Here is a 13,786-nt window from a genome sequence, read left to right as displayed (position 1 = left end):
CAAGCGTGGTTTCCCCACAGTGAGTGCAGAATCACACCTTATATTTTGGCCCTAATGGCCTCATTCATTCTAGACCCTTCACTCCTAGTCAGAACCACCTTATAGCCTACTCCACCCATCTTTTTAATTAAATATCCCCCCGGGGCCTGTTTTTATCTGCCTACTTTTTTAGTTGTGGGCTAGGTTCCGTTTAACCCCTTTAAACTATTATTCTTTCCAGTCCAACATTGTTGCTTTTGACTGAGATTATGTTTTTAGTCTTTATCTATCCTTATCGTAAACCTAATTATGCTGGGTGCAGTGGTCCCTAAATGTCCTCCTACTTGCCCTGGTTCAGCGAGCAGTCCTGAATTTACGAGGAATTGATCCCACTAATAGGAGAATTGCGAATCCAGTTATACTGTAGTTTTCCAGTGATCGGAACAGGAGCCATTCGGCTCCTCGGGCCTGTTCCGCCATTCAATTAGAGCGTGGCTGATCTGTACCTCAACGTCATGCAACCTCCTCTGCTCCATATCCCTTTATACCCTTGCCCAACAAAATTCTAGCTATCTCAGTTTTGAAATTTTCCATTGACCCCCAGCATCCACCGCCGTTTGTGGGGGGGGGGGGGGGGGGGGAGAGAGTTCCAGATTTCTTGTGTGAACAAGAGCTTCCTGATTTCACTCCTAAGCGGACTAGATCAGCACAGACTGGGGATGGAACTTGAGACCTTGCTAGTTTGCATGACTCACAAGCATTGCATTTAACCACACTGCCATAAAAAGAGCTCTGTACATATCTGGCTTAATGGAAGGGGAGGGGGATACACGCTGCAGCAATCCATTTACAACACCTCCTCGTCCCAAAAATGTGTCCACCTGACCCGACGGTTTCGAGACCGACTTTAGACCGTCTTTTTATTTTATATTTTAGCAAATTCTTCGTGGAGAAAGGGAGAAAAAAAAAATCTCGGGTACCAAGTCTCTTACGTTCCAAGGCTGCGCTTACCTCTTCGTTCCGCTCCCTCAGGCACGCTGGACTCTCTTGCAAATGCCACAAAGCTGAAAGCTGGCATGTGTTCTTGATCTGGATGCTGCAAGTAGCACTGTGTCCCAGCTTTATCAGGCAAAAATCCACAGATGGGAGGTCAATACAAACCTGGGGACCCTGAAACAGCAACGCAAGCATTAATAGCAGAGAAACACTGCGATAAAGGTGGGAGTAAATCGGCATCTAAGGGCTCAGTGATGGGTGCATCGTCATAATTCAGTCATTGTTTCAGACTGATACGGCGAAAGTTCATTTATCGCGATGGAGCCGGGGACAGTGAGCTGAGAGTGAACAGAAAAGAAAAGGATTTATGGAGATTTTCACCCACCAGAAACAGCCTTTTGCCATTACTCCACCTTCTCAGAGTAAATAGTGATGGGCAATAAATGAGGCCTTGCGAACGACGTCCACATCCCGAGTAGGGCTGGAGGAGGTTACAGAGATAGGGAGGGACAAAGGCATTGGAGGGATTTCAATTCTATGATTCTATGAAACACGAGGATGTCAATTTTTAAACAGAGGTGTTTGGGGGCCAGGAGCCAATGTAGGTCAGCGAGCAGTAGGGCGATGGGTGAACGGGAGTTTAGTTGGCATTAGTATAAAACTCACATCATCGAGTTGGAAGTACTGCACTGAGCTTCCCTGATGGCTTAGTGCTGGGCCTGTGAGGGAATGAGCCATATAACCTATTCAGAAAAAGACACCATCTTATGAAAGCATTCTGGCCTTATTGAAACAGGACAAACTGGGTTTGGAAATTTAGAAACCTAACGATGAAAAAGCTATGAAAGAATTCTGGCTATTGAGATAAGACATTTGTTGACCCTGAATAAATAACCTATTGAAACAGAAGGTGCATGACTCCAACAGGCTGACTTTTGGGAACAAAAACAATAGTTCACCCTGGATAAGGGGGGAAAAATTCGTTATCGCCCCATTTGGGGCGCCGTTATCGTATATGCGCAAAGTTCAGCGCCTGGCGCTAATTATCGCCTCCGACAGCAAACTTGGCTTTTATCGCCCCTAGAGGTGATTGGAGCGCTAAATTAGGCGCTACGCACCTGTCTTAAGGTGCAAACGCCGAGGAGTGAGGCGCTACCTCAGAGTGCTGGCGAAGCAAGGAAGGGCAAATCAAAATAAACCTGCAAAGTGCTGCTCAGTACCCAAAACTCCTTCACACAGCGTTGAATCTCTCCAGAAGTCTCTCTCTCTCTCTCTCTCAGAATGCGTGGTGCAAAAATGTCACCGACAAAAAAAGGCAGGAAGCGGTCGCCTTTAAATAGCGCTCCCCTAGTCCCTTTCTGACAGCATAGCGTTCCCCTCAACCTGTCGTTGCTAGCGGCAGGCGGTAAGGCAGGGGCTGCCACTCAATATCCGGTCCGGGGCGCTAACGGGGCGTTGCGCACTCGAATGACGTCACAATCTGCCGGCGCAGGAGATCATGGCGGAAGTGTTTAGCGCCGCCGCAAAATGTCTAATTAATTTCACGAGCGGCACAAACATCGCCGCGCCCGGCCTCTAGTTGCTTTGCGCCCCATTAGCGCCCTCTTAAGGCACTAATGGGAGGCGCAAACAACTGAATTTTTCCCCCAAGGTGTTTTAATTTAAACTTCGTAAAGATGGCACATAAGATAATGAACATCTGCCCTCGTAAAGATGACATAAAATAAGGGACACCTGCCCTTCACACCATTTTATATGGTTAACCCAGAACACCTAGAGGTGCGACAAGACTCTGGAATATTACAAGCTGATGTAGCAGTAAAGAATTGCAGAGGTCAGCAGAAAGATGAAGAGGGATAATTAACTTGGGCCAGCAGAAACTTTAAAGGAAATACAACTGGAAAAGGGTATAAATATTGAAGTCTCAAATGGGATATCAGAGTCGCTTTAAGCGGGCAAGGCGATTCTCGGCTACAGAGGCGGCTCTGTGGTCTACAACTCTTTGTACATTGGTGATCAAAGATATTTGATATTGATGGATATCCTGTATAGAAAATTTTAAGAACTGTAATACTGCAGTGAAGTTAAAATTTAAAAGTAAGATTCTCTGTTAAAAAGATCGTATTTTTTCTCTTTTTAGAACTGTTAACGTTGCAATTGACTGATTCACCAACTGTAAATTGCATGTTGGTTCTTCTAATAAATCTCTATATATTTTTAGAATTGTCTCACATAAGTCTTCTGTATAAAATAACTCGCAAACTCAATCTCTGTACACTCTTTGGTGAAGAGTTACATAATTCTGAGGGAGTTTTCCGGACCCTCATAATACCCAGGACGTTACAGTCTAGCTAAACTTATTAAAAGCGCTATCTGGAGGACGGTAACATTCTCGGGTTGTTCCTTTCCTTTAGAGAGAGATAGCCCGGACCTTTAGACCCAATTAAGCGTCTTTAGGATTCGGCTACCTCAAACTTTATTTGAAAGTGAACGTCTGAGAAATACGCCTGATCCGGGATAACCCCAAAGGGGCTAGGACTAGTAAATATCCCTTCAGTCCCACCTATTCTGATGACGGTGTCTCGTGCTGGCTTTGGGTTCACATGTGGCAGCAGCCCCCCAGTACCTCACCCAGAACACCATTCTTCATTAGTGAGTCTAGATGGTAAATGTCAGCAGGCTATTGAAGGGCTGAACACAACCAGATATACTTCCATAGGGTGTCAATGGAAAAAGGAAAAGAAAGACTTGCATTTATACAGATCCTTTCATGGCCTCAGGACGTCCCAAAGCGCTTTACAGCCCATTGAAGTACTTTTTTGAAGTGTAATGTAGGAAACGCAGCAACCAATTTGTGCACAGCAAAATCCAACAAACTGCAATGTGATAATGACCAGATAATGTTTTTTTTTTATGATGTTGATTAAGGGATAAATATTGGCCAGGACACCAGGGAGAACTCCCCTGCTCTTCTTCGAAATAGTGCCATAGGATCTTTTACGTCCACCTGAGAGGACAGACGGGGCCTCGATTTAACGACTCATCCGAAAGACGGCACCTCTGACAGTCCCTCAGTACTGCACCGAAGCGTCAGCTTAGATTTTGCGCTCATGTCTCTGGAGTGGGACTTGAACCAACGACCTTCTGATGAAGAGGCAAAAGTGCTACCCACTGAGCCACAGCTGACTGACAGCAATCAGGAGTGGGAACCTTAGCTAATTTTCCGCCCCCCCAAGCCCTGGAGCCCTAAGACCAATACAGCATCCCTACCAGCATCCCAGCTGAGATAGGGTGTCAGCATAGACCATGGGTTGAACCTCAGACCATTCTTGACGGTGTGGTTGAACAACAACAACTTACATTTATATAGCACCTTTAACATAGCAAAACGTCCCAAGGCGCTTCACAGGAGCGATTATCAAACAAAATTTGACACCGAGCCACATAGGGAGATATTAGGGCAGGTGACCAAAAGCTTGGTCAAAGTGGTAGGCTTTAAGGAATGTCTTAAAGGAGGCGAGAGAGTGAAGAGTTTTAGCTGAGGAATTCCAGAGCTTAAGCAGCTGAAGGCACGACCACCAATGGCGGGGCGAAGGAAATCGGGGATGCACAAGAGGCCAGCACACCTGCTCCTTCAGGTTCCACATTCAAGTAAATAAAACATGCTTTACTCATCTTTTGGACGGCAGCCTCCAGCGGTCCCTGTATAGGCCGCTGGTTTGCCTGCTGTGTGCCTTGAGGAAGCTGCGGTCAGGTGCCAACCAATTTCAGGAATGGTCCTGAAATAGGCCTTATGCCCCATACCAGGCAGCGCATTTGGCCAACGAGGTATTGTGGGGAATTTATGCTTGTACTTTATAACTTGGTAGCGCACTGACCACAAAGGTTGCCTCCACGTAAAGGATGACCGGCTCTTCCTGATGTCTGATGTGACACTGCAGACGGTGGTTCATTTTCTCGGGCTTGCCTCCAGTAAGCAACAGTTCCAGATCATAGTAGTCATTGGGCTCTGTAAAGAATACACAGAAAACTCCAGTCAGACTTCTCTTTTTTGACAGCAGCTGTGGAGCTAGTTGAAGATTAAGGGGGAGAAATTCAGTATCGCCCCATTTGGGGCGCAATTATCGGCCGGGCACAAAGTTTAGCGCCTGGCGCTAATTATCGCCTCCGATTGCAAACTTGGCTTCTATCGCCCCTGGAGGTGATTGGAGCGCTAAATCAGGCGCTACACACCTCTCTTAAGGCGCTAACGCCGAGGAGCGAGGCGCTACCTCAGAGCGCTGGCGAAGCTCATGTGATGTCAGTCAGCAATGGAACACAGACACACTGGTGCCGGCCAGTTCTTAAAGGGGCGGGTCGATCTTGCACTCCATCCACACCCTGCTCATTGCAGCCTTGAATCTCGGCCTGGAGAGACCTGTACATCAAATCTGCTGGAAAGAGAATGGAGAGGCCCAGGGAAAGAGCTCAGGGTGCAACCCCCATAGTCTCTTCTAAATCGATGCAAGGAAGACCAAATCAAAATAAACCTGCAAAGTGCTGCTCAGTACCCAAAACTCCTTCACACAGCGTTGAATCTCTCCAGAAGTCTCTCTCTCACTCAGAATGCGTGGTGCAAAAATGTCACTGACAAAAAAAGGCAGGAAGTAGTCGCCTTTAAATAGCGCTCCCCTAGTCCCTTTCTGACTGCAAAACGCTCCCCTCAACCTGTCATTGCTAGCGGCAGGCGGTAAGGCAGGGGGCGCCACTCAATATCCGGTCCGGGGCGCTAGTGGGGCATTGCGCACTCGACTGACGTCACAATCTGCCGGCGCAGGAGATCGTGGCGGTAGTGTTTAACGCCACCGCAAATTGTCTAGTTAATTCCGCGAGCGGCGCAAACAGCGCTGCGCCCAGGCGCTAGTTACTTTGCACCCCATTAGCGCCCTCTTAAGGCGCTAATGGGAAGTGCAAACAACTGAATTTTTCCCCCTAAATGACCAAACCGTCAAGGTATAAAAAGAACTTGCATTTATACGGCGCCTCAGGACGTCCCAACGTGCTTTACAGCCAATGAAGTACTTTTTGAAGTGACGGCACGGTTGTAATGTGGGAAAAGCAGCAGCCAATTTGCACACAGCAAGCTCCCACAGACAGCAATGGGATAATGACCAGATCATCTGTTTTAGTGATGTTGGTGCTTTCTTTTCTGAGCTATCTGCTAAGATCATTCGGGTAAATTTCTCGCACTATGTGATAGAAAGTAGCATTGCACACAGAACATTTCTCCCCCTTCTAAAGAGGTACTTTTAACCTTGAGCGGCGGTGTAAAATGAGCGATATGGAACTGACTTCAATGGAAAATAACACTGGACGTGGTGCACAACGGGCAGCTAATTGAGCATCGCCCGCGTTACACCATGGCCCAGATTTAGATTTACCCCCTTAGTCTGTTTCCTCCCCTTCCACCTAAAATAGATATACAGGAGGGTTACAGCTCTATAAAACAGATCATATTATTCAATACAGGAGGTCCAAGGTTCAATCTGTGCTGCATCAGCTGATCTCAGCCAGAATGGCTGTATTGATTAATTCAAATACAAATTAGATAGATTTATTTCAGAAAATAACATTTTGGGATACAGTATACAAGTAATTTGAGACAGGATGTATGGTAAGTGTAACGTGCTTGGGGGAAACAGGGGACTTTGGACCTATGGTTCCCAAAGCTCTCCATCGCTGGGGGGGTTTTTATGGCTGGGTCTGTTGTAGACTAATCAATGGAGCTTGATCGCTGTGATTAGTCAACAACTCCGTTATTGTTGTGTCATGTGACTACCAGGAGGGTAGAAGGTGATCTGGATGGACCCTGGTCTTTATTCAGCTAGCGATTCCAATGTTCCTATGGCACTGAGGGATGCTGCAATTGATCACAACATCCTTGGGCTGGAAAGGGGAAACATAGAAACATAGAAGATAGGAGCAGGAGTAGGCCATTCGGCCCCTCGAGCCTGCTCCGCCATTCAATGAGATCATGGCTGATCATCCAAATTCAGTACCCTGTCCCTGCCTTCTCCCCATATCCCTTGATCCCTTTAGCCTTAAGAAATATATCTAACTCCTTCTTGAATGAATTGGCCTCCACTGCCTTCTGTGGTAGAGAATTCCACAGGTTCACCACTCTCTGGGTGAAGAAATTCCTCCTCATCTCTGACCTAAATGGCTTACCCCTTATCTTTAGACTGTGACCCCTGGTTCTGGACTCCCCAACCATCGGGAACATCCTTCCTGCATCAAGTCTGTCCAGTCCTGTTAGAAATTTATAAGTTTCAATGAAAGAAACAAAATCAGCCTGGGTCCCTGCTGCTGATCAGTGAACAGTGCAACCTTGCGTGGATGTTCTGTGAGACAGAATTGGGCTCAGTGGTGATGCCCCTGTGATACAATATGTCAAAGCTGTCAAAGCTCCAAAATGAAGAATGGCGACTTGTGGTCAAACACCCAGGATTAATGACCAGCTTTGCAGCGATGGGCAAAAAAGTAAAAATAATTTTAAAAAATATACAGAACTGTTGCGCTTATCTGAAACGGAGTAAACTATGAAAGCCAGCTCTTCCTGTCAGATGAACCCCCCCAGTATCTGACATTATCATGTTGTGAAAGCCCCACTTCACGACACATTGAAGAAGGCTTGAATTTCTAAAGCGCCTTATCACAGCTCCCAGACACGTTCCAAACTACTTCCTGCACAATGAAATGGTTGGTGTTGGTTTTTTAAAAATTTGTTTATGGGATGTGGGCATCGCTGGCATGGCCAGCATTTATTACCCATCCCTAATTGCCCTTCAGAAGGTGGTGGTGAGCCGCCTTCTTGAACCGCTGCAGTCCTTGTGGCGAAGGTACTCCCACATTGCTGTTACCCACACAAGTGCCAGGCAATGACTATCTCCAACAAGCAAGAGTCTAACCACCGCCGCTTGACATTCAACAGCATTACCATCGCCGAATCCCCCACAATCAATATCCTGGGGGTCACCATTGACCAGAAACTTAACTGGATCAGCCACATAAATACTGTGGCAACAAGAGCAGGTCAGAGGCTAGGTATTCTGCGGCGAGTGTCTCACCTCCTGACTCCCCAAAGCCTTTCCACCATCTACAAGGCACAAGTAAGGAGTGTGATGGAATACTCTCCACTTGCCTGATGAGTGCTGCTCCAACAACACTCAAGAAGCTCGACACCATCCAGGACAAAGCAGCCCGCTTGATTGGCACCCCATCCACCACCTTAAACATTCACTCCCTCCATCACCGGCGTACCATGGCTGCAGTGTATACCATCTACAGGATGCACTGCAGCAACTCGCCAAGGCTTCTTCGGCAGCACCTCCCAAACCCGCGACCTCTTCCACCTAGAAGGACGAGGGCAGCAGGAGCATGGGAACACCACCACCTCCAAGTTCCCCTCCAAGTCACACACCATCCTGACTTGGAAGTATATCGGCCGTTCCTTCACCGTCGCTGGGTCAACATCCTGGAACTCCCTCCCTAACAGCACTGTGGGAGTGCCTTCACCACACGGACTGCAGTGATTTAAGAAGGCGGCTCACCTTCACCTTCTCAAGGTCAATTAGGGATGGCCAATAAATGCTGGCCTTGCCAGCGACGCCCACATCCTATAAATGAATTTTAAAAAATACAGTGAGGATGCAGGGAGGAGGCAGAGTACAGCAGGCAGCATAGTTGTAGTTGAGCAGCAACTACTGAGGAAAGTTCAGAGGACTAGTAACTGTGAGAGTGTAGAGGAAAAGCTACAACACAGAGAGAAAAAAGAAAAAAAAATGACTTGCATTTATATAGCGCCTTTCACAACCTCAGGACGTCCCAAAGCGCTTTACAGCCAATGAAGCACTTTTGAAGCGTAGTCACTGTAGGAAACGCGGCAGCCAATTTGCGCACTGCGAGATCCCACAAACAGCAATGTGATAATGACCAAACGATCTGTTTTAGTGATGTTGATTGAGGGATAAATATTGGCTTGGACACCGGGGAGAACTCCCCTGCACTTTTTCGAATAGTGACCGCGGGATCCTTTACATCCACCTGAGTGACAGACAGGGCCTCAGTTTAGCGTCTCATCTAAAAGACAGTGCAGCACTCCCTCAGCACTGCACTGGAGTGTCAGCCTGGATTATGTGCTCAAGTCCCTGGAGTGGGGCTTGAACCCACAACCTTCTGACTCAGAGGCACGAGTGCTACCCACTGCGCCACAGCTGACACTAGAGAGAGCGTGCCTTTTCAATGGAACACAAAATATTGTCTACTTTAATTTCTTTTGTGTAGAACTTTAAGAAAGCGTAATCATATGCCAAAATAAGAAGCAAATTTCTCCAAATCCTTGTGCAAATCGTTTCACCAGTTCCCGGTGGTGGTAGCAGTGTGTAACATGGTATTACCTATTGTTCCACAAGGTGGTAGCACCTCCAAGATGTGATCATCGTGCATGCTCTCCCACTCGTAGTAGATGGCAGATTTGCTATTATTCCACATCTGCAGATAACACAGCACACAAAAGAACTGAATGCATTTGCTGTGCATTACCTAGTATGGCACAGACAGGATCATTTCAAGTCATTGATGTTTTTCCTTCCGAAACACCTTCTGGTTAAATTGATGGGCCCTTTCGGTTACCGCCAGCAATTCTCCATGTGCTGAGTCCTGCCCGGTCTCTTCTGCCACCATAGAGAGGCAGCAAGCTGAAGCCAGAGGGCAAGCAAAGAGTCACCCTGGGAGGCTTTCACATGCCAAGACGGAGGCAGGCAAGGAATAGGTGTATGCATTCCACGCACCCGGAGGCACCTCACCCGAATTGATCATTCTTCACGTGTTGGTGGGCTATTGAACTATGGAACTGAGCTTGACGCTCTCCTCACCTGATGTTCACATATGTGCGTCTTCCCACAAGGGGTCACTGGCCAGCAATTAAACCAGCTTATTTTTCCTCTCCTGGGGGAGCTTTGCACCCATTTATAAACCGTTCTCCTCAATGCTCTCTACCCGTTAACTTTTATGGGATAAAGTTAAGAGCCCGTGCTGGTGGGGTGGGGCCTTGCACAAATTGGGAATTTAGGCACGCGCACTGCCAATGATTTCCAACCTTTAGAAAGAAAGAGGTTGTACTGAAGAGGTTGCCTCTACATCCTTTTTATAATGTGGAGACCAGAACTGTGCACGGTGCTCCAAATCAAATCAAATCAATCAAATCAACTTTTATTGTGCAGTACAACGAAATGTAGGCTTGCGGCTCCCGAGAGTGTACAATTTGGATTAGGACACTTAAACATTTCAACATACATTTGTACATATATATTAGCATAAATATGACCATAATAAAGTGCATCGGCAGATGTGCAGGCTTTAGTGTTTATTTGTGGAGTTCAGTAGGATGACAGCCCTGGGAAAGAAGCTGTTCCTAAATCTGGTCGTACGGGTGCGAATGCATCTGTAGCGTCTTCCAGATGGTAGGAGGGCGAACAGACTGTGGCTGGGGTGGGTAGGGTCTTTGATGATGGACCGTGACCTCCGTAAACAGCGTTTCTGGTATATGTGCTCTATGGTCGGTAGCCGGGTGCCGGTAATGCGTTGGGCAGTTTTGATTACCCGCTGCAGGGCTTTCCGGTCATAGTAGCTACAGCTGCCATACCATACAAGTGTGGTGTAACCAAGCTTCTATACAAGTTTAACATAACTTCTCTGCTTTTCAATTCTATCCCTCTAGAAATGAACCCCAGTGCTTGGTTTGCCTTTTTTTTAAATGCAATAACATTTAAATTCCAGACCTCAAAATATTTTTTCAGAGTCGTGTTCATGTAGTTCTCGCCCGGAATTAGAATGGCATAAGGCTTCAACAGGACCTGAAATGGGTCGGTGTAACCTTTAACCTCCACCTCCATCGCTATGATGTTACTGACTGCCGTAGAAGCTGTTTTCATCGATCTTTCTAAGCTATTTTTCCTGAAATTTATAAGGGAAAAAAAAAAGGATTTAGTTTGGAAGGAATACACTTTTGTCATGTTACAGTTTGATTTTATTTTGTAACATAAACATGGGGGTTATCTTCCGTATGTTTTGGTTTATTCAAGGGAGAGCTGACCCCTTTGTGACAGAACGAGGGCACAGCTGCCAAAGGGCACATTTATTCCCCAAACCTAGTTTTGCCCCGAGAAGATGCTGGTGGGCCCTCTTGCAAGCTTTTACAACTGCAAGGCTACTTCAGATAGCGTGAAGAGTGATATGGTGTGGGGTAGGGGCGTGCAGGGGATGAGTCCCAGATTCCCTTCAGAGAGCGTGAAGAGTGATGTGGTGTGGGGTGGGGTGATGCGTAGGGGCGTGCAGGGGATGGGTCCCAGAATCCCTTCAGAGAGCGTGAAGAGTGATGTGGTGTGGGATGGAGCGATGCGTAGGGGCGTGCAGGGGATGGGTCCCAGAATCCCTTCAGAGAGCGTGAAGAGTGATGTGGTGTGGGATGGAGCGATGCGTAGGGTGTGCAGGGGATGGGTCCTAGATGCCCTTCTCTGAAGGCCATTAGATGGGTTTTTAACAACAATCTGGCAGCTTTCACAGTCATTTGTTTTTCTGGTGGTATTTTGCAGAAAGACGCTTACAGCCAGCAGGATGGAGTGGGGAGAAGCACATGCCTGGACTCAAAAAGAGCACTTGTATTACATTAGTGCCGCAAACTCCTGTCACTCAGTCGGTGGCACCACCTAAGGTAAGTGCACCTGGTTTCCGTAAATCCAGCGGCAGCAAAAGATCTGGTGTTGCTGGGTCTGCTGGTGTGCCGCCAGTCCCCAGACTCTGGGTAGCAAATGCACCGAGTCAGATTCAGCGCATCTGTGGTCCAACAGTATGACAACGAGAAGTGCCGCCTGTCCTGACCCTTGCTCCCTCGAAAGACCCGTTGCCCGGATACAACGGTCAGGCAATTGGGCATATACAGGTGCAGCAGGTGATCAGGAAGGCCAATGGAATCTTGGCTTTTATTGCAAGGGGGATGGAGTATAAAAACAGGGAAGTCTTGCTGCAGTTATACAGGGTATTGGTGAGGCCACACCTGGAATACTGCGTGCAGTTTTGGTTTCCATATTTAAGAAAAGATATACTTGCTCTCGAGGCGGTTCAGAGAAGGTTCACTCGGTTGATTCCAGAGATGAGGGGGTTGACGTATGAGGAAAGGTTGAGTAGGTTGGGACTCTACTCATTCGAGTTCAGAAGAATGAGAGGCGATCTTATCGAAACATATAAGATTGTGAGGGGGCTTGATCGGGTGGATGCGGTGAGGATGTTTCCACTGATGGGTGAGACTAGAACTAGGGGGCATAATCTTAGAATAAGGGGCTGCGCTTTCAAAACTGAGATGAGGAGAAACTTCTTCACTCAGAGGGTAGTAAATCTATGGAATTTGCTACCCCAGAGAGCTGTGGAAGCTGCAACATTAAATAAATTTAAAATGGAGATAGACATTTTCCTAGCAGATAAGGGAATTAGGGGTTACGGGGAGAGGGCAGGGAAGTGGACGTGAGTCTAGATTCAGATCAGCCATGATCCTACTGAATGGCGGAGCAGGCCCGAGGGGCCGTATGGCCTACTCCTGCTCCTATTTCTTATGTTCTTATGTTCTTATGAATCTCATGAAGATGGGTCCCTGCCTCCTTTTGCGTTGCTTCAGGATATGTTGGGGTTTGCCTGGAGGTCGGGGGTGGGGGGGGGTGGGGTGAAGGGAAGGGGAAGGAGCTGGACTTGTGCCTGCAATAGGTGCAATCTGGCACTGCCAAGGTAATGAGGAATAAGAGAGTGCTCGCAGCCTCCCACCTCGATCTCCTGTTGCAGCATCCTTGCAGCACCCAGACTAGGGTAGCCTAGGATGCTGGCAGTGGGGCCCTTCTCAGATTTGAAGGTCCAAGGGAGCCCACAGCAAGCTGAAGACATGCCCAACATGGTCCTGGCATTTTCTTTTTTTTTTTTAACTTTCAGGTCGTGTTTTCCTTTCAGGACCGGACATCTGCATGCTTCTACGATAGCAAAATACTGCGGATGCTGGCAATCCGAAATAACAACAGAAAACGCTGGAAAAACCCAGCAGGCCAGGGCAGCATCGGTGGAGAGAGAAACGGAGTTAATGTTTCAGGTCGAAGACCTTTCGTCAGAACTGGAAAAAAGCAGGAAAGGGAATTTTCTTCCCTCCCACATGACAGCTGTCTTTCATTCTGCCAGCGCCATTCACACTTCACCTTGAGCCATCCTTTGTTCCTTGACCTGCCCCATCACCACCTCCCCTGGCCTTCAATATCTCTAAATGTCTCTTTATCTCTCCTGCTTTCTATCCTATCACTGACCTTCCCTTTTGTTCTTTCATCCCCTCCCCCTTTTCCCAGCCCCTAAACTTGCTTTAAAATCTGTTCCCTTTCCTGCTTTTTTCCCAGTTCTGACGAAAGGTCATCGACCTGAAACGTTAACTCTGTTTCTCTCTCCACGGATGCTGCCCGGGCCTGCTGAGAATTTCCAGCGTTTTCTGTTGTTATCTGCATGCTTGTGTTTGGTTCGTGCTGGTGTTTCTGCTCCACACCAGCCTCCCCCCACCCCTCTTCTTCTCACCCTATTAGTATAACCATCTATTCCTTTCTCCCTTATGCATTTATCTTGCATCCCCTTAAATGCATCAATGATTGTAAATGCTGGAGACTGCGGGATCTGGGTCACTCTCCTGAGCGCCTAACGCCAGCTGCGAGGAGTGGAAACCCACCTCGCCACCCAGTCCGCTGCCAGTACGTGT

General features: G+C 47.5%; 1 protein-coding gene across 2 annotated transcripts in view; it reads right to left on the bottom strand.

Annotated features, from left to right (window-relative positions):
- Positions 1–13,786, bottom strand: part of dlec1 (DLEC1 cilia and flagella associated protein) — a 180,703-nt gene that overhangs the window by 98,866 nt on the left and 68,051 nt on the right. For both annotated transcript variants that reach the window (XM_085987395.1, XM_085987396.1), the window contains exons 17-20: positions 10,794–10,968; positions 9,411–9,504; positions 4,854–4,984; positions 991–1,149 (exon numbers count right to left, since the gene is read on the bottom strand). In XM_085987395.1, the coding sequence (XP_085843521.1) occupies positions 991–1,149; positions 4,854–4,984; positions 9,411–9,504; positions 10,794–10,968 (559 nt within the window). The remainder of the gene's footprint in view (positions 1–990; positions 1,150–4,853; positions 4,985–9,410; positions 9,505–10,793; positions 10,969–13,786) is intronic.

This window comes from Somniosus microcephalus, chromosome 5 (genome assembly GCF_052327205.1).
Source record: "Somniosus microcephalus isolate GS21.2 chromosome 5, FLI_Smic_1.0, whole genome shotgun sequence".
NCBI lineage: Eukaryota > Metazoa > Chordata > Chondrichthyes > Squaliformes > Somniosidae > Somniosus > Somniosus microcephalus.
Note: the sequence above shows the minus strand (reverse complement) of the source record. Positions and strands in the feature narration are given on the sequence as shown.